Source organism: Mustela erminea, chromosome 5 (assembly GCF_009829155.1).
Source record: "Mustela erminea isolate mMusErm1 chromosome 5, mMusErm1.Pri, whole genome shotgun sequence".
In the NCBI taxonomy this organism is placed as follows: Eukaryota; Metazoa; Chordata; class Mammalia; order Carnivora; family Mustelidae; genus Mustela; species Mustela erminea.
The window spans coordinates 126,998,133-127,018,393 of NC_045618.1; the positions used below are offsets into that span (position 1 = coordinate 126,998,133).

Below are 20,261 nucleotides of genomic sequence, written 5' to 3' on the forward strand. Positions count from 1 at the left end.
TTCCTTAAATTCCACATATGGGTGAAATCATGTGGTATTTGTCTTTCTCTGACTGACTGACTTTGCTTAGCATAATACCCTTTCGTTCCATCCACGTCATTGCAAATGGCAAGATTTCATTCTTTTTGATGTCTTTTTTTGAAGAAAAAATTCTCTAAATTCAAGCTCCCTTTTGTGACGAGTCTGTAGCATTCTATTCTGAGGTACTTTTTACTTTAAAAATAAGACTGCCTTATATATTCCTTTAGGGAGCTAATTGTATTATGATTGCAAGTTCAGCAGGCCAAATTTTTCCATGGTATTGCCTTTCCAAAGATGATAGGGAATATAAAATAGTTTATAAAAATCCAAAATAATCATGGCTTAGTTGCTATACCAACTTTTAACTAATATAAATTATTATCAAGTCAAAATATTATGGGTACTTTTTTGTTTTGCTTAAATTTGTTATCGCTTATATTTGTCCGGATTGTCATGACTTTGCCTCCTGTTCTGAAATGTTACTGTTTTCTAGATTTTTTTTTAAATGAGATATGTAAATATCATTTTTTTAGACAAAACTTCAGTGGCTCTGTGAGGAACTAAAAGAGAGAGAAAACCGAGAAAAAAATCTGCGGCACCAGCTGATACTGTGCAGACAACAGCTGAGGAATATGACAGAAAACAAGGAATCTGAGCTCCAGTGTCTCTTTGAACAGATAGAAAGACAAGAGCAGCTTCTGGAAGAAATACACCAGGAGAAAAGAGGTGTGTTAGTTGTTCATACTCTTATTTTTCTTTGTTTGTGTTTGTGGAATCCTAGGATTTGAAAGAAAAGCCTATTTCCCTTGTCTCTACTTTGGATTATTTCCAAATCCCTTTCCTTGTCTCCCTATCTTTCTTCATTTCTGGCTCCAGAAGAGAAGATTGTTTACCCTGAGAATTTTTCCTTCAGCTAGTGCATCTCTCCTGTATAGATAGCACTTTGTTGCCATTTCCAAGTATTAATGTGGTCAGACATTTGTTCTTCCCTGATAAAATGCTGAAGTTTATATTTTACTTCAGGAGAATATTCATTAATTTATTCAATAAATATTTACTCTGTGCCTATTTTGTCTTGGGCACCATTAAAAGTGCTGAGGATACATCATGGATAAAACCAAAAAAATCCTCTTATTTAGCTTACATTGTATAGAGTGGAGTGACAGAAAATAAACATAAAGCATAGATAAATTGTTAATGTATTAGAAGTTTATAAGCACAATGGTGAAAACAATAGAGTAAGGGAAGAAGAGTTTGTGAGAGCAGGGGTCAGGGTTGTAATATGTTTAATAAGTAGGCAGTACTTTAAAAGTTTGATAAGAAGTTTGGAAAAACTGCTTTTCTTTTTGGTTCTACTAGGGACACATTATGATGGGAAGAAGAAAAACAGCATTATGTATGGAAATCCTATGTGTTTCTTGTGTTGGCCTAGGCCTTTTTGTTATTGGTGAACTTTATTAATTTAAGAACTAGAAAGAGACTTAATATAGTGTCCCACTAAGAAAAATAAAACATTAATATATAATAGCCCCCTAAATTTTTTTTTTTTTGGTTTTTCATTTTATTTATCAGGACTATTCTTTCTACAGGTACCAGTTAAAAATTACTGCTGTATGCAGTGATTCTGAGTTTTTTGGGTATCAGGACCATTCATTTATATATTTGAGAACTCATAGAGCTTTAATCAAGGTTTATCATATGCATTAATATCTACCATGTTAAAAACTAAAACAGAGAATTTAAAAATATTAATTCCTTTGAAATAATAATTATAAACCTATTATACTGTTAACGTAAAAATTAATGACATTTAACTAGTTCCAATACAAAAATATTGATGATGGCTTTGTTTTGCACTTTTGTAGATATCTTTCATTGCTGTCTTAAATGAATACAGTTGCAATTTTGTATTTGCTTCTGTATTTCATTGTTATATTCCATGTCGTGTAACCTCTGGAAAAACTGAACTGTGTTTATGAGAACTTGAGTGTGAAAAAGGCAAGTAATATCTTAGTAGTATTAATAAGGGGTCTTGGATGACCCCCAAACCATCCATTGAAAACTGCTGCTATAGTGCAATTGAAAGATGTTAACTGTGCTAGTAGTAAAAGCCAGAGGATGCCTTTAAATATATATATACGTATACATATATGTATATGTATATGTATATATATATATATATATATATATGATTTTTTTAAGGATAGTACAATAGAATCTAATTACAGACTTTATAGATAAAACATTGTATGCTCTCTGTACATGTTAATAGACTATTTACAAATACTAGATTGCAACTGGTTTTTCTTTTAGTAAGTATTATCAATATTATCACCCAGTAAATTATTTTTTATATTATAAATACCTATAGCTTTTAGGTGGACAAATCCAAAAGGAAAGAACCAAATATTTGTACACTGAAATAATTATGTTTAAATGCCCAGTTTTTTTCATAAAAGCCTTAGAAAAAAAATTATAAATATTATAACTTCTCAATATGATTCTTTTATTTCTATTATGTAAATTTAATAAACATTTATTGCTTGTTTTGTATTCATAGAGCTCTTGAATTCCTTTATGCATCTTAAAATCAGCCTGTCAGGTTTTTTAAAAGGAATTTGCTAGTTTTTTTAATAAGACTGTTAAATGTACATATTTAAGAATGGACTTTCTTGATATTGAGTATTCCTATCCATGAACATAGTATGTCTATACACATATTTAAGTTTTTAACTTTTCTCATGGATATTTTGTACTTTTCAACATATAGGTCTTGGACATTTTTTTCAGATTTATTCCTAATTTTTTCTGATTTATGATGTTACATTAAATGACATTTTAAAACTTGAATTTCCAACATTCTTTTCTAGCATATAGAAATACAATTGATTTTTGTGTGTGTGTGCATTAACCTAATGTTCTTTAATTGTGGTAGCTCATTTATTAGTTGTAGCAGTTGTTTTGTTATCATTGTTTTTGATTTCTTAACACTTAGGGTTTTCTTTGTACATAATCATCACCTATAAATAAGGACAGTTTTTGCTTCTCCTGGTGAGTTTTTTTTTCCTTTCTTTTCTTTCCTTTCCTTTTCCTTTTCTCTTCCCTTCTGTCTCTTCCTTTCCCTGTCCTGTACTTTCTCCTTTCCTGTCCTGTCCTTTCTCCTGTCCTTTCCTTTCTCCTATCCCTTTTCCTCTCCTTTCTCCTTTCCCTTTTCCTTTCCTTTCCTTTCTTTTTTCTCCTCTCTTTTCTTTTCCTTTTCACTGAACGGGATGTCCAGTACATATTAAACTGACCTTATATTCCTGGGATCAACTCTACTTTGTCAAATTGTATTTTCCCATTTATTTATGGCTGGATTTGATTTATTAACAGCTAAGATTTTTTTGCATCTGTGTTCATGAGGAATATTGTTCTGTAGCTTCTTTTCTCGTAATGTCTTTATCTGATTTGAATGTTAATATAACAGTGACCTCTTAAAATAAGTTGTGTTTCCCTTTTACATTTAGAAACCTTTGTATATATTATATATTATTATTTTTAAAAAAAGCATGATAGAATTCATTAATAAAGCCTCCTGTGCCCGCAGTTTTCATTTGGGTAAATTCTTTAATAGCTATACGGCTATTCAGAATTTCTTCTTCTTGAGTCAGTTTTTTTAATGTGTACCTTTCATCATATTTGCTCATTTTATCTAAGTTGTCAAATTTGTTGGCTTAAAATTTCTTATGCTATCCCCTTTTAAATTCTTTTAATTTCTGTAAGATCTGTACTGATGCTTACTATTATATTCCTGATATTGGTAATTTTCTTTTATCCTTTGTAAGTCTTGCTAAGGGTTTTAATTTTATTAATATTTTCAAAGAAGCAACTTTGAATTTAATTTTTTCTATTTATCTTTTTAATGTTGACCTCTACTTTTATTTTTAATTTCCCATCTTTTACTTAGTTTATGTATCATTTGCTTTTTTCTCTGGATTCTTAAATCACAAGCCTTATTTTAATACCTTTTTTACTTAATGTTGTCGTTAAAGTTCTAAATTTCCATCTTAGTGATACTTGAAATGTATTGAAACAAATATTTCAATGTCATGTTTTCATTATCATTTAGTTTAAACTAGAAAATATTTCCCCTGTGATTTCTTCTGTGACCTATGGGTTTTTTTTTTTTTTTTAAGAAGTATACTACTTAGTTTCCAATGATGTGAAGAGTTTCCTGCATATTTTATTACTGATTTCTAACTTAACACCCTTGTGGTCTTAGAATATGCCCTCCATAATTTTGATTCTTTGAAATCTTCCAGGACTTGTTTTATGTCCCCAAATGTGGTCTGTCCTGGTCAATTTTCCAAGTGTACTTAAAAGAAAGTTATGTTCTGCATTTATTGTGAAATATTTTATAATTATCAGTCATGTCAAACTGTTTCATAATGTTTTCTTTCCCTGGTGATTTCTGTGTCCCTACTGATTTTATCTACCTCTATCAATAACTGATAGAGAATGGCTAAAATATCCAGCTATTTACTTTAATTGTATATATGTGTGTCATTTTTTTTTTTTTTTGCTTCATGTATTTCGAGGCTGTTATTAGATCTATTTTAGTTAGTATTGATTGTGTAATCAATTGCCTATTTTAATAGTCTCAATAATAGCAAAGGAAGAGAGGTGTTAGTAGTGTCAACAAATGCAGAAGGTATGATGGAGGAATTGGTGTAAGATGGAGCAGTGTAGGTGATAGAACCCATATAGGAGACTATAAGGTCTCAGTGGTTTTGCCTTTGGGAGAAATAAGAAAGTTGGGAAGTAGGGGCTGATTTTGGTGACAGAGAAAGAGGGATCTTATTTTTTACACTTATCCCTTAAAGTCATAAATGAAAAAAGTTTTAGAAGTATCAAACTATTGTTAACAAAGAAATGATATGGTACTCTCTTGCCTTATGGGTATAAGATGTATTAAGTGCTGTTTGTGATTCAGAAATTATGTGGACTTAATATAAATAATGAAGTTTAAGCAAAGGCTGTTGCAGTTGGAGACATATAAACATATTTATTAGGAGGTAGGGTAAAATACATATGTTACTAGAAATACAAGCAGCATGTTCTGGTGAAAATGGGAGTACTGATTACTTTGGTAGAGGCCCATATGGGGAAGTTTTTTGTTAGGACATGTCCTTTGATTTAGATCTTGAGGAATGTAGCAGGATTTCTATAAGAAACAGAGGAGGAAGAAAGATTCTTTGCAGGATTTAGCTGCATAGTGATCTCTTCTTGGGTACTTTAGCATTTGTTTATAATAGTATATATGTAGGTGATTTGATGATTAAATTTAGGTATTTCTGAAACATCAAAATGAATTATAGAAATTTATATTTGGTTCCCTTTACTGTCTTAGAAACTTACCTGTTAGATAGAACAAGGTAAACCTATTTATAAGAGAAGTAGTACAGAGAAACTTTGTATTCATTGCAGTTGCCATTCTCTGCATTAATATTTTTAGTTTGATTTAATGTCATATTGACTAACATGTGCCGTGTTAACTGAAACGCATGTACAAGAAGTTTATTGGTGAGTGCTGCCAGATTTATCTGAATTTTCTATGCTTCCTGGGCTTCTTTAGGCCTGTAGGTTTGGCCTGGAGTGTTCAAAAAGGAGAGGAACTCTAATGAGAAGTTAATGTCATGGCCCCCCTAGAAGTTCGGTAATTATTGACTAAAAATTCATTAGTCTTATGAATGGTAACAAAGATCAGAGTAGAGAGATATAAACTGCAGTTGGGAGTCGTTAGGAATATTTTTACTTGTGTAGGTAGTTATTTTTAATAATTTCTTAAGAAACTAACTGCTGTTTACCTTTTTAATATTCTGGTAAGCCACTGCTCCTGTATGTGCCAGTATTTCTCTGTAAAAATACTTTGAAACTATGAGATTTACTAAAAACTAACATTCATGTGGAAGTTGAAAGGATTCCTTTTTTTCAAAGAGCTTCAGAAGGAGGAGCGTTTGTATAGGACGATTTAAGTTCATTCTTGCTATATGAAATGCTAATGATGAACAAATATAGCAGACAATTTTCTTTTTTTAAAAATTTTTTAAAAATTAACATTTAATGTATTATTAGCCCCAGGGATACAGGTCTGTGAATCGTCAGGCTTATACACTTCACAGCACTCACCATAGCACATACCCTCCCCAATGTCCATAGCCCAACTACCCTCTCCCTATCCTCCCTTCCCCCAGCCACCCTCAGTTTGTTTTGTGAGATTAAGAGTCTCTTATGGTTTGTCTCCCTCCCAATCACATCTTGTTTCATTTTTTTCCTTCCCTACTCCCCAAGCCCCCCACATTGCCTCTCAAATTCCTCATATCAGGGAGATCATATGATAATTGTCTTTCTCTGATTGACTTCTTTCGCTCAGCATAATACCCTCTAGTTCTGTCCACGTCATTGCAAATGGCAAGATTTCATTTCTTTTGACGGCTGCATAGTATTCCATTGTATATATGTACCACATCTTCTTTATCCATTCATCTGTTGTTGGACATCTAGGTTCTTTCCATAGTTTGGCTACTGTGGACATTGCTGCTAGAAACATTCCGGTGCATGTGCCCCTTTGGATCACTGCATTTGTATCTTTAAGGTAAATACCCAGTAGTGTGATTGTTGGGTTTTAGGGTAGCTCTATTTCAACTTTTTGAGGAAACTCTATGCTGTTTTTCAGAGTGGCTGCACTAGCTTGCATTCCCACCAACAGTGTAGGAGGATTCTCCTTTCTCCACAGTAATTTTCTTAATATAGTTTTTCTTAAGCTGAAATTATGAAGTTTTAGTTAAGGCACTTATCTTACTTTCCAGGCACTCTGTGATTGTGGCTGTTACTATTTAGTGTGCGTAGTTTCTCTTCTTTGAGTAATTATAAATTGACATGGTCTCTGAAATTCCTTTCCCTTAAAGATGAAAATTAATTTTTCTTACCCAGTTTCTAGTTTTGAATAAGTGTAAATTCATTTGCCTTTTTTGGATTAGGTGGACTACTCCCCAAACCCTACTACCCTGATACTGATACTGTGATAGGTATAATGCCTAGAATAATGCGATAGGTATAATGCCTGGAAAGATAGTAATTCTCAGGAACATACACTCTAGATTCAGGTTTCTCTAATCTCTCTCTTCCTGTCATATCACTTATTGGGAATGTACATGCAAGGATGAAATAGGCCATTGTCAGGGCCTCTTTGTTAGGGAGTTACCTTTTCTGAATAAAAGGGAAAATACCAAAAGGATATGGAAAAGGGAAATAGTTCTTCAGCCACTTTGGAAGGTAATATTTTCTGCAGCAGAAGAGTAATTGCTCAGATGGTTTCATTGTTTTTTGTTAGGAACTATGCCTTCGCCAAGAAGTAGGCAGTAGAGAAAAGGTGCATCAAAAAAACCCCAACCAAACAAAAAAAAACCCCAAAACAATGTACTCTATGTAACTGGAATAAACTCTGCATAACCAAAAGGCAAATCAGCAAATGTTTGGCAGTAGTTAAATAATTTAATCAGAGTGGTTTACATTTTGTTTATGGCACTCTGGGATTAGGTAACAGTATTTGTCTTTCCTAATATTTCATTTATGTATTACATTTTACAGTAGAGGTATTTAAACCATTTATATTTTTATTCATTTCGTGATAATATTTTCTAAGAGCCTCCCGATTCACTGAGGGGTGCTATAACATTGTTAATAGTAATCCTAGCCTCTTTTGTGCTATGATTTGAGTTAGCTCTCTAGTATAATCTGGAAAAAAATTTAAAAATAACTGAATACCAAAAGATTACAGTATTAAAACTATGTGTATATCTAAAATAGTTTCAGTTCTTAATAGTAAAACAAATTTAGCTTTTAGATGATAACTTCCTATTTGCTATTGATGATAAACAAACATGATTATCAATGTTGAGTAGAAGGATCCAAGAATGGGAGAGGTTGAACAGGTGAAAGAAGGGTTACTTGGTATAGCAGGATCCCAGGAGGATGGATGGGGTCAAAAGTAACAGTGGAAAAATGAATCTTGGTCAGAATAAGGCAAAAAGTTTTGGCTCTTCCTCCTTACCTTTTTAGCTCTTTGAATACACTACTGTTTTTGGCAGTTTCACTTACCACAATAATTTATGTAGTGATTCCTTTATTTTGACTGTTTCTCAACATCTGTGGTTGGCTTTAATTGATCTTTGCCTTGTATATGCTCAAAACCTGCTTGGGGAAGAGGACGGATGGAATGAGAGGTAGCTATGATTTGCCATGTAAGTCTGAGAGACCTGTTTTAGTAGAAGCCTTGTGCATTTTAAGCCAGATTATTAAGTGTTTCTCATGACTATGTTTTTTTGTAAGCTGCTTCCCAAGGTTAACACTTGTCATGTGAAGGATATCCAAGGCATAGAGCCAACTTAGTGATGAAGCTTGTATACTATACCCTCATTGTTCTGGCTTTATAGAATGTCTCTGAAGATGAGTATTTTACTCTAAAATAGAGATATGACTCCGTTTTTTTCATAGTTCTTAAAATTGCTGTGCTGTTCAAGGCACTGACTCTAAATACACTCTGCATTTTCATAGGTTCTCATTTACCTGGTTTGTCTCTACCCATGGTGCTCTCAACTTTTAAAAAGTATTTCCTTTGGTTTCACTGTTCCTAGAGTTCTGAGAAAGTCCTTTCAGCTGGTATCTGTGTTTTATTCCTTGCTCTTTGTCTGAATCTCTGTACCAGTTCTGCAGTCAGTGCATGGGTAGACAAAGGATAATTTCTTAGAATTCGTTGTGAGACAGAAATAAAGGAGGGACTTGGAGACTAAAGCATCTTTCCTTTGCTAGACATGGGGTTGCAAGGTTTATATTTCGTATGTGACATTTTTTATTTATTGGTTTCGTTTTCCCACCCCTCCCACATTCATCTATTACTTATTTCCACATCATTTCAAGCCCCCCCCCTTGTTTTTCTATTTGAAAGGGTATTTGACAATCATGGCATTTATATAAAGACTAGTAATTGTTGTCTAGTCTTAACAACAAGGAGAACCATTTTTTTTCTATTTCATATTGAAGTATAATTAAATGTTTTAAATTAATTTAGGGAGTTATCTCAAAGTATAATTTAATTTATTTATTTGCTGTTTAGGACTTTATTTTACATTGTCACCAGTTCAGAAGTTCAGTGATGTTGATTATTAGAGATAATGAAATACTATTTGATTGATTGAGGAAATTATTTGAACTCATTAAACTATCATTTTGTTTGATATGAAATTACATCTTCTCTCTCTTATTTTCAGGCTTTCTTCATAGTTATTTTCAAAAACCATTTAAGAAATAACAATTAAAAAAAAATTATGTCCACTATTTGAGTCAAACTCGAATTTTGTTTTAATCTCCATCTCTGTTTTTGCCTGTGTTTCATTAAGATAATTTTATTTTTTTTTAAATAATTTTATTTCTCATATGTTTTTTGTGTTTTGTGTTATGATTTGAAATCCAGGTAGGTCAAGGGGGATTAAAATTGTTTGTTGAGTGTTTCTAGGACCAGAATTAAATAAGTAAATGATATGCCTGGAGCTCCTGATCCACAGATTTGTGCAGGCATCAACTGCAATTGAGTATGAAATCAACATTCACATTGTTAGTAAATTGACAATAGAAAGTTTGGCTAATTATTCTTTAGTTAGCCATAAATACATCTGCCCACCTGCCTCTGTACATGATGAGCCTAATTCTTATACTCTTATTGACTAAAATTAATTTTAGAGACAAACATTTTCAGTATCTCCAGTAATATGCTTAGTTGATAATAGTTAAGTATTGACTAGATGGGGAGTTCAGATATTTAAAGTTTACATTTTTCCCCTTCTAAATTATTGGGTGTCTGTGTGTGTGTGTGTGTGTGTGTGTGTGTGTGTGTGTTCTGGAGTATATTTTGGAAAATCCATAGATGTTAAATATATGATATGGACTTAGATTTTCTTGTTTAATCCTCTAATGGATTATCTACATTATTTTCTACTGTTTTCATAGTCCAACAAAGATGGTCTACTTGAGTTTGAATCATGAGCATACTCAGGGAGAAGAGTAAGATAGAGGTACATGTGATAAATAAATTTGAATGAGTTCTTAAGTCAGTAAATAGCTTTATTAAATTCAAAGCATATCCTTACTGTGCATTCTTCTAAGTATTATATCTTTTGTATTTTATTGCATACATTATAGTTATCAATTGTGGCAGGCATATCTTACATTCTATAACAAAAGAGATTTTGTGGTTGTGGTAAATTAAGGGTTTTGAGAAGGGAAGAGTATCCCAGATTTTCTGTTGGGCTCAATGTAATCATAAGAGTTCTTGAGAGTGAAAGAGGAAGCAGAAGAGGAAGTCAGTATGATTCAATGGTAGAAAGACTCAGTTTACTGTTGATGGCCTTAAAGATGAAGGAGGAGGACTATAAGCCAAGAACTATGGGTGGCTTCTAAGAAGCTGGAAAAGGCAAGGAAATGGATTGTCTTGGAGAATCCACCGAAGCCACTGCAAAGGAATGCCCCTTTGCAACAGGATTTTAACCCACTATGACCCATATCGGTTTCCTGATCTATAGTATAACATAATGGATTTGCATTGTTTTAAGGCCCTAAATTTATTTTAATTTTTTACAGGATACATGGTAAACTAATACATCGATAAAACTATGAAATTAGAGATTTGTGATAGTTTCTCTGACACTTGATTCATGGCATATCAAGTAATCCTCAAGTCTGCTTGAACCTCTTGTGGTACATGTGTCCATCTTTGGATGTTTGTCAAAAAGTTAGGAATATACATATATTGAATATAATTTCCTTATACCTGTCTATACATATTGGTCCTCTTCACTTAAATATAGCAAGAAAATTCAAAGAAATTACATTAGGTTGTGGATGAACATGAAATATAGATATTTATTGGCTTTGCGGACATTGTTCATCTATAGGCCTTCCCACCTTTACATTTTATTGTTCTTCCACTTTGGGTTAAAGTATAGTATAACATGTACATAGAAGGAAATTAAAAGATAAAATCATAAGGCAAAAATAGGGAGCAGAGAAACCATGTCCCTGGTACCTGATGGAGTTATTGTACTTTATTACTTAACTTACTTCTGAGTTTTCTAACATCTAAGAGGGATACTTATTGGGTCACAGGGTTCTTATCATCCTAGTTAAAGGGGACATGGAAACTGCTATGAGAAGCAAATTTATCCTGGAAACTGAATTCAAGAGGACTATATGATATTCATCTTTCTCTAAGCAATTTAACAATTTCTCCAGTTATTGTTTAGATAGTAATAAGAGCTAACATGTATTGTTGTGTATAATATACTAAGTGCTATAGGCAGTTTATTATTTCATTAACCCCAAGTAGTATTATCACTCAGATTTCAAAAAACAACAAATGGGGATTCACTTCTTTGTAGAAATTCTACAAAATGACTAGGGACATGTTATGATTTTTGCAGTCCCCAGGCACTTAACTTTCAGACCCTGTCCTCCATGAAATAATGAAATTTTTGGTTATGGTGATATGAAGATGATTGACTATAATCCAGGCTGGATTTATTATTATATATTAATCATTATATTCATGCTTTCTTCTAGTTTTATCATGAATACATTTTCACTGGCCAAAGACACTGTGCTTACTGTGCCTAGAGGAGAAGTTGGCCTCAGATAGAAGAATACAGGCTATGCTACATACTGTATGGGGGAATCTCACTTTATGGAGTAGAGAGTGAGGGCAGGATTTCGTTAGATGTGACATATATGGGGATCCTAAGTCTGAACAAGCATTAGTCAGGTCCAGAACGGTTGACCGTGTTGTCCCAGCAAAGGGAACAGTGTTTGTGAAGGGCCGAAGTGGGAAGGAGCTTGGCTGGAACATACTGACATAAGGCGTTCGAAGTGTAGGCACTGACCTACTGCTTTGCAGATGGTAGACTTAATGAAATTACCTCTGTCCCGACAGTGGACTCAGTGTTCAGATGACTGATACACTTTGGGTAGATAAAGCTTTAATTTATCCCTGAATTCTTGACTATGTATTTATTTGAATTTTGATTATTCTTTATTGTTAGGTATATTGGGATCCACAATGCTTTAGGTGCTAGATGCGTTACACAGAATAAGCATATGCATGTCATGGAACTTAAAATGGAAATAGAGGCTGCCAACATATTGTATATAAAGCCTGTATTGCCTTATAGCTCTGAAATTTGAAACTCCAAGGAAAATTTTCTTATTTTATTAATTTGAAAGATTTCCTGAGACCATTGAAAACCCATTATGACATTTATGATCTGAAAGAAAGTTTACTTTCTCCCATTTCCTTGAACTCGGCAACTAGTGACTTTACATAGTTTTTCTTGGTTGTGTCTTGTCAATCTACTCCTCTCTCCACTTAGATGACCTCTATCTTATTTAGCTCTGTATTACTTCATCTTCAAGGGTTGCAGAAGCTTCTTATTTGCAAGATCTTCGTAAACTTTAGTCTACTTCACTGGTCTTCACCTATGAGCCTGCCAGAGCTCCCAAGACTGATGACTTTCCCAAGCAGACACACTCCAGTGGACGTGTTCAAGTTCACACCATTCCCTGGGCCCAAGCCATCCTTCATCCATTTCTCTATTTAATAAAGCATTTGGTAAGGATGACATCGTTTAGAAATAACCTTGAATGTGCTCAGAGTAATACAAAAGAGTAAATCATTCTCAAGCTTTGGTTTTTTGTTTTTATAATAAATTACTTGCAACACACCTCACTATTGACCTCCATTCAATAGTGTTTGATTGGAGAAAACACACGCATGTGCATGTACATACAACTCCTCTTCTACCCAGTTCTGCCAGATGAATCCTCGCTAAACACAGCTTTGAGCACGAGATCCTCAGCTCAGAAACCATCAGTGGCTTTCTCAAAAACTGAACAAATAAGGTTCGAACTCTTACAGGAGTCTACCATTTTACCCTCTTCCTGTGAATACCCTGCTCATGTTATTACCTTGATAACAAACATTTTTCCTCTTGCCACTCCATTACTATTAAAACTTTTGCATACCATTACATGACATTTGACATTTGACACTTATAGCTTTTTATTCTGGGTATCTACAGGTGTTTTAATTTATATTAAGTTTTGATCTCATTTATAGACCCTTGTCTTTCCACTGCATCTTGTACCCGTTTTTATATTTAAACAGGAAATAAACATAGTTATTGGATATTTGGGTAGGTGTGCAGATGGCTGGATGGATGATGGATGGACATATAAATGGATAGCACAGATCTATCCTCCTACCTCTTTATCCCATTTATTTTGGCATCATCATCAGAAATCATACCCCCCAACAATATATACTATAGATACTTAGGTCTGGTTTACCAATCAGAAAGGAAACAAACATCAATATTGATTTATTCTTACATCTGCTTCAGGATACAGGAATAAACATGAGGCATTAGACAGTAACTCAGAATTGCCCCCAAACTATGCTAATGATGTCCTTTATTAGCTTAGCTGTCTTCACTAAATCCTTTGAAATTGGGATAATTGGCAATAAGAGAATCCTCCTCCCATCTCCTTAATAGTATTTGGAAAGACTGTGATATACATGTTCTCCTTTATAAATTTAATGACAGTTCACATCAGCCATGAGCAATTGCAGATTTGATTTCCTATTGAGACTACTGAACTATACTCTAGTATTTAAAATTCATTTCTTAATGATGTCACACTTTGAAAAGATTCCTCATCATTGTCTCTTTCCTGCAGGTGACGTTAGATCTTTTTGTTCAACTGTTCACTTTCAACATAGTTGAGATCACCTTTAGGGGAATGAAGGAAACTATTTTTCAAGGGCTTTCTCTATTCAGGTTTTTATATGTATTTCCTCATTTAACCCTTAAAATGACCCTGTGAGATTATGGATCCCATTTTAGAGTCAGGCAGCTGAGTCTGGGATGCAAAGAAGTGTAGGATTTCTTCTCACAAGGTGGAACAGTGAATTATAGATGGGAAAGGTCTTTGTGAAACTCTTACTTGTTTCTACTACCATATCACATATCAGAATGAACCAGTGCCACTCAGTCAAGCTCAGAAGGCCTTGTAAATTGGAAACAACCCATCCTTCCCCATTGCGTTGGGCTCTTTTCTATAAAGTTGTAGAGAGATCAAGTTTTTGTTAAGAATGGTAGAAATAAAATTGCTCTATCAAAATCTCCGTCTTTTTGGCTACTAGTTTAATTGTTAATTAATGAAGCTAATTCTAATTTTATAGTACTGAACCTTTCTCTTCCATAAATAAGACACTAATATCAAACATTTTCTTATGTGTGCCACTACCATGAATGTGATACCTACTTCCTAATCAGTTACCTAAGACCACATCTTTCTGTTGTGGTTTTAAAATTCAGAGTGATTAAAGGGCACGATAGTTTTCAGAACAACCAGTTAGTTTTCATCTCCATGTACTTTCATTCCATGGGACAAGTGTTTCCAGGAACTCCTCTGACTTCTGCTTTTATGGTCAGGAGAAATTTGGCTCCCTTCAAAGCTGTTAGAGTTCACTGGAGTCAGGACAGGTGTATATGCAGTCCATGATCTACAGTTTCTTACTCCCTACCTTCCCCTCCCCCCACTGCCTTATAATGCAGTCCTATTAGCCCGCCACTAGAACCTCAGCTGAGTCTGGCAGTGTTTTAGCAATTGCCCTCAGGTTCACAGCTCTCTCTACCTTCTCTGTTCTGAATGGAGAATGACTCAACATAGCTTAACAAAGGAACACTTTCATCTTGAGAAAAGAGATATAAACTTCAGCTGGAAGGATTTAGCTAAGATGTAAGAATACTTTGAAACTAGGAAGTTCCTAGAACTAAAATATCTGTGGCAGTTGGAAGGAGTCCTTTCTTCAAATATCTTCAGAGGGAGAAGACATCTGTGTAGTATGACTTAGTTGCAATGAAATGCTAATGATTATGAGCAAATATAGGAGTTAATTTTCTTACTCTACTTTAACTGAAATTGTGAACTCTTTCAAAGAAGGGACTGCTCTTGCTTTCTAAGCACTTTTTGGCTCTAGTTATTTAATATGAACACTCTGCAGAGGTATGTATCTAAGTAACACGTTATCTTGTACCTCCACATCAATGAAGTCTCTGATGGGCTTTCTTAAGTATTTGTATCTTTGCTCATGGTGAACTTAGAAAGTTTTTTAGGACAGCACAAGGAAGAGAAAATGGCTGTTATGTGTAATACAACTTTGGAGGGTACTCTCTAAACACATAAATTCTTATAATTATTAAATATATTATTATTTAAAATATTAATGTATATTTACTAATAATATTTATTAATAATAAAATACATTATTTAAAATATTTAAAAATATTAAATATATTATGTTAATTAGAATGGGGTTCATGAAGGGAAAAGAGGCAAATGCAATTTCAATGAAATGCCCGATTTCCAGACAAACGTTCTTCATGTAAAATTTCTGACAAACGGCTAAAAGAGGGAAACTATAACTAGTTAGTATTTGATTACATTATTTAGAAATCAAAGTAAAAATTCTAGCCTACTGTACTTGTATATTGTTCTGCAGTATTCATATCTGCATACATGTTTATTCTAATTTTCTATTTCAGTCTAAGAATTATCACTTTTTTGTCCTTTAAATCCAGGCATAGAAATAATCTAATCAACTATTAAGAGAGAATAAAAAAGCTTTGACTTAAATACCCTAAAAAGAGTTCATAAGAATTTGAAAAGTCTTCCTGCCCTTTTGGTTTGATTTCAGTTCTTGTCCTTTTTACAAAGTTTAGTAGACATGTAGACCTGTACTCTTTTTCCTCTTCTTCTTCTTTTTTTTTAATCTGCGGAACAAACTTTTGAAATGTACTTCCTGGCAGAGGGTTGCTTTAGGATTTGTTCTCTCTGACTTTGTGTGGCTGGCTCAGACATCTGCAAGGAGATGTGTATTTCCTCCCAAGGCTTCAGCATGCAAAGATTTTTTATTGATTGATTTTTTTTTAACTTTACTATAAATTGATCTTTATTCCGTATTAAACTGATATACCCTACCTTTTAAGTTCTTTACCATCTCCCACCCCCACATCACATTAGAAACTTATTTTTGTGTAAGTCTTGCTGTAAGGTCAGTGTTAGCCAAGACTTAAATGTTGTTGGGCCTCAGCTGTACAACGCCGTGTAAACCAATCTGTCCTCTGTCATGGTATTGTAATGGTCCTTCAGTCTCCACGCCTCCATAACCCTGTCCAGCTGACAAAGCATCTTATTACTCTTCCACAGTTCTAGCTCCATCTAAAGTTCTAGTTTGTTTTTCATTTGCAATTTTTTTTTCCATCTTCCTTAAGATCAGTTTTCTTCCAGGAGCATCTTGAAAGGCCTCCCTCCTTTTACATTTCTGGTTCTTGAATATTTTACTCACCTTTTCAGCATCTCAATTCTGCAGTCCATTTTGTAAGAAATTGGAATTTAGTCACTAACTATGCTTACATTTTTTCCCCTTCTCTTTGAAATATCCATTTATTCTTTTTATTACCTGGGTAGAAGTATTAAATGAGATTCATTGCTGTATAATGCACATTTGGCTGTATAGTTCATATTTTTATCCTTCAATTCATGCAAATGGAAGTACTTGTCTTGCTCAGGCAAGCCATAAGAAAGCCAAAAGTGCCTTATTTTCAGTGACTGCCTGTTAGTGTCTTTGGAGTATGTAGTGTTCCATTGTGTTCCATATGTGACAGAGACATACTCTTTACTTTCATAGAATTTAAAATTCTAATTCAGATGAGGATTTACACAAACATTTATATAGAAAGCTATGAAAAGGATTATATAGTTGTGGGTGTATGGTCTACAGGAAAGAGAAGTTGTTGATGGAGTGACTCTGGTTGGTTCTAAAATTATTTGTTTTTTTCCACGTAGGTTTGTTGCTTCCAAGGAAACAGCCACTGAAAGGATGATTCTTTCTGTCTTCTCTGACCATGAAATGCTATAAATGCCTTGAGGAAATATAAACTGTAGATTACTGTAACATTCATAAAGAAGTTTGTCTTTGCGATTTTTGTTACTAGAAAGTTTCCCTGCTAGTCAGATGTTTTTAGTACTTGTTGCTTGGCTAAATCAGACATATCATAGCTGTTATGGTAATGGAGACCTATCTGTTGGCTTCTTTTTTTTTTATTTAATTTTTATTTATTTTCAGCATAACAGTATTCATTATTTTTGCACCACACCCAGTGCTCCATGCAATCCGTGCCCTCTATAATACCCACCACCTGGTACCCCGACCTCCCACTCCCCACCCCTTCAAAACCCTCAGATTGTTTTTCAGAGTCCATAGTCTCTCATGGTTCATCTCCCCTTCCAATTTCCCTCAACTCCCTTCTCCTCTCCATCTCCCCTTGTCCTCCATGCTATTTATTATGCTCCACAAATAAGTGAAACCATATGATAATTGACTCTCTCTGCTTGACTTATTTCACTCAGCATAATTTCTTCCAGTCCCGTCCATGTTGCTACAAAAGTTGGGTATTCCTCCTTTCTGATGGACGCATAATACTCCATAGTGTATATGGACCACATCTTCCTTATCCATTCGTCCGTTGAAGGGCATCTTGGTTCTTTCCACAGTTTGGCGACCGTGGCCATTGCTGCTATAAACATTGGGGTACAGATGGCCCTTCTTTTCACTACATCTGTAGCTTTGGGGTAAATACCCAGGAGTGCAATGGCAGGGTCTTAGGGAAGTTCTATTTTTAATTTCTTGAGGAATCTCCACACTGTTCTCCAAAGAGGCTGCACCAACTTGCATTCCCACCAACAGTGGAAGAGGGTTCCCCTTTCTCCAAATCCCCTCCAACACATGTTGTTTCCTGCCTTGCTAATTTTGGCCATTCTAACTGGTGTAAGGTGATATCTCAATGTGGTTTTAATTTGAATCTCCCTGATGAGTAGTGATGGTGAACATTTTTTCATGTGTCTGATAGCCATTTGTATGTCTTCATTGGAGAAGTGTCTGTTCATATCTTCTGCCCATTTTTGGACATGATTATCTGTTTTGTGTGTGTTGAGTTTGAGGAGTTCATTATAGATCCTGGATATCAACCTTTTGTCTGTACTGTCATTTGCAAATATCTTCTCCCATTGCGTGGGTTGCCTTTTTGTTTTCTTGACTGTTTCCTTTGCTGTGCAGAAGCTTTTGATTTTAATGAAGTCCCAAAAGTTCATTTTCGCTTTTGTTTCCTTTGCCTTTGGAGACATATCTTGAAAGAAGTTGCTGTGGCTGATATCGAAGAGATTACTGCCTATGTTCTCCTCTAGGATTCTGATGGATTCCTGTCTCACATTAAGGTCTTTTATCCATTTTGAGTTTATCTTTGTGTACGGTATAAGAGAATGGTCCAGTTTCATTCTTCTACATATAGCTGCCCAGTTTTCCCAGCACCATTTATTGAAGAGACTGTCTTTTTTCCACTGTATAGTTTTTCCTGTTTTGTCGAAGATTATATGACCATAGAGTTGAGGGTCCATATCTGGGCTCTCTACTCTGTTCCACTGGTCTATGTGTCTGTTTTTATGCCAGTACCATGCTGTCTTGGTGATCACAGCTTCGTAGTAAAGCTTGAAATCAGGTAACATGATACCCCCCATTTTATTTTTGTTTTTCAACATTTCCTTAGCGATTCGGGGTTTCTTCTGATTCCATACAAATTTTTGGATTATTTGCTCCAGCTCTTTGAAGAATATATATCTGTTGGCTTCTTTGAGACAAGTAAGGCTTTGGAAGATCTGGAGATTGGGAAGGAAAAGGGGAGACATGTGCCAATTTACATACAAAAATGTTCTTACAGGTTTTTATTGTTATGCATAGTACCTTATACTACTTCTTCCCTTTTCTTATTCCTGGTGAAGGAACAGAATAAGTAAATGATTAGGGCATTTATTGGAAAAGAGTTATTTTGGGGGCGATAATAGTTTTTTTAGATCTCATCTCCCTCATTTGTAATTTTTGAAGATCTCTAATGTAGCTGAAAAATACCAGTGTCTGATTATTCCATGTAACTTAATTAACTGGAATTAATACCATTTAAGATTTCCATTTTTAAAAATGATGCATATTTTTTCTAAAAGGAGGCTTTCCTCATCTTTTGATTTTTATTTTGTTTGTGAATTATAATATCTACTGGTCAATATGAACTTTCTCTCATACAAAATTCCAACATATGGGGGCACCTAGGTGGCTCAGTCAATTAAGTGTCCACTGTCAGCTCAGGTCATAATCCCAGGGTCCTGGGATGGAGCCTTGTACTGGGTTCCCAGGGAGCCTGCTTCTCCCTTTCCCTTGGCCTCACCACTCCCGTCCCCCATCCTGGTGCATGTTCTCTCTCTCTCTCTCTCATAGATAAATACAAACATTTTTAAGAAAAATTCCAGCATGTTATAATTCTTGGATTTATAGAAATTTTCCTCCTGTATATTCAGTTTTTGTCAATTGTGGGTCATTCATTTTGGGGTAATTTGAGTAAGAGGGAACTTGTGTTCTGGAATAGGTACTAGTAGAAATAAAGGAGCAAATTTTCTGCATAAAAGGCCTTGGGAAAATTAGAATGAAATAGAGCATACCAGAAATTAAGAATTAGATTCCAGTAGTTGATAGGAAAAAAAAAAAAAAAGAATAAATAAACAAAGCACCTTTGGTGTCCAAGAGAAGCATTTAGAGGTAGAACTTATAATAGACAGCTTGGTTTTTCTTGTTCTTCATGGCAACATATAGTAAATATTTGTTGAGTGAAGTAATAGGTGAATGAACGGTGGAGCAAACAACTAGAGTGTCTAGTCTAGAGTAAATAATCAGAAAGTATTAATTGCATGGGAACCAAAAAAAGAATTAAGCCTCTCATTGGATCTTTTTCTAACAGAAAGGGTTGAAACAAACTTTTATAAGCATCTTATTAAAATTCAGCTGTGTCTGATGACATATGGAAATTGGTAGTAAGTTTTTACTGTCCTCAGACCTGAAAGTGCCTATCATTTAATATCTTTTTTATTATGCATCTTTATTATTAATGTGAAAATAAAATAATTTAAAGACTTCTTTAGGGTAATTCCCAGACTTCTAACTTTTCTTTTTTCATAGTCTTGAATTTCACAAATAAGATCTTGTCTTC

At 34.2% G+C, this 20,261-nt stretch overlaps 1 protein-coding gene across 13 annotated transcripts in view; it reads left to right on the plus strand.

The window, feature by feature from the left end:
- CEP128 (centrosomal protein 128) overlaps window positions 1–20,261 on the plus strand; it is a 408,542-nt gene that overhangs the window by 169,388 nt on the left and 218,893 nt on the right. For all 13 annotated transcript variants that reach the window (XR_004286107.1, XM_032344800.1, XM_032344799.1 and 10 more), the window contains one exon: window positions 555–747. Coding sequence is in view for 12 of the 13 variants with exons in the window: in XM_032344800.1 (XP_032200691.1) it covers window positions 555–747 (193 nt within the window). In the remaining variant the exon portion in view is untranslated. The remainder of the gene's footprint in view (window positions 1–554; window positions 748–20,261) is intronic.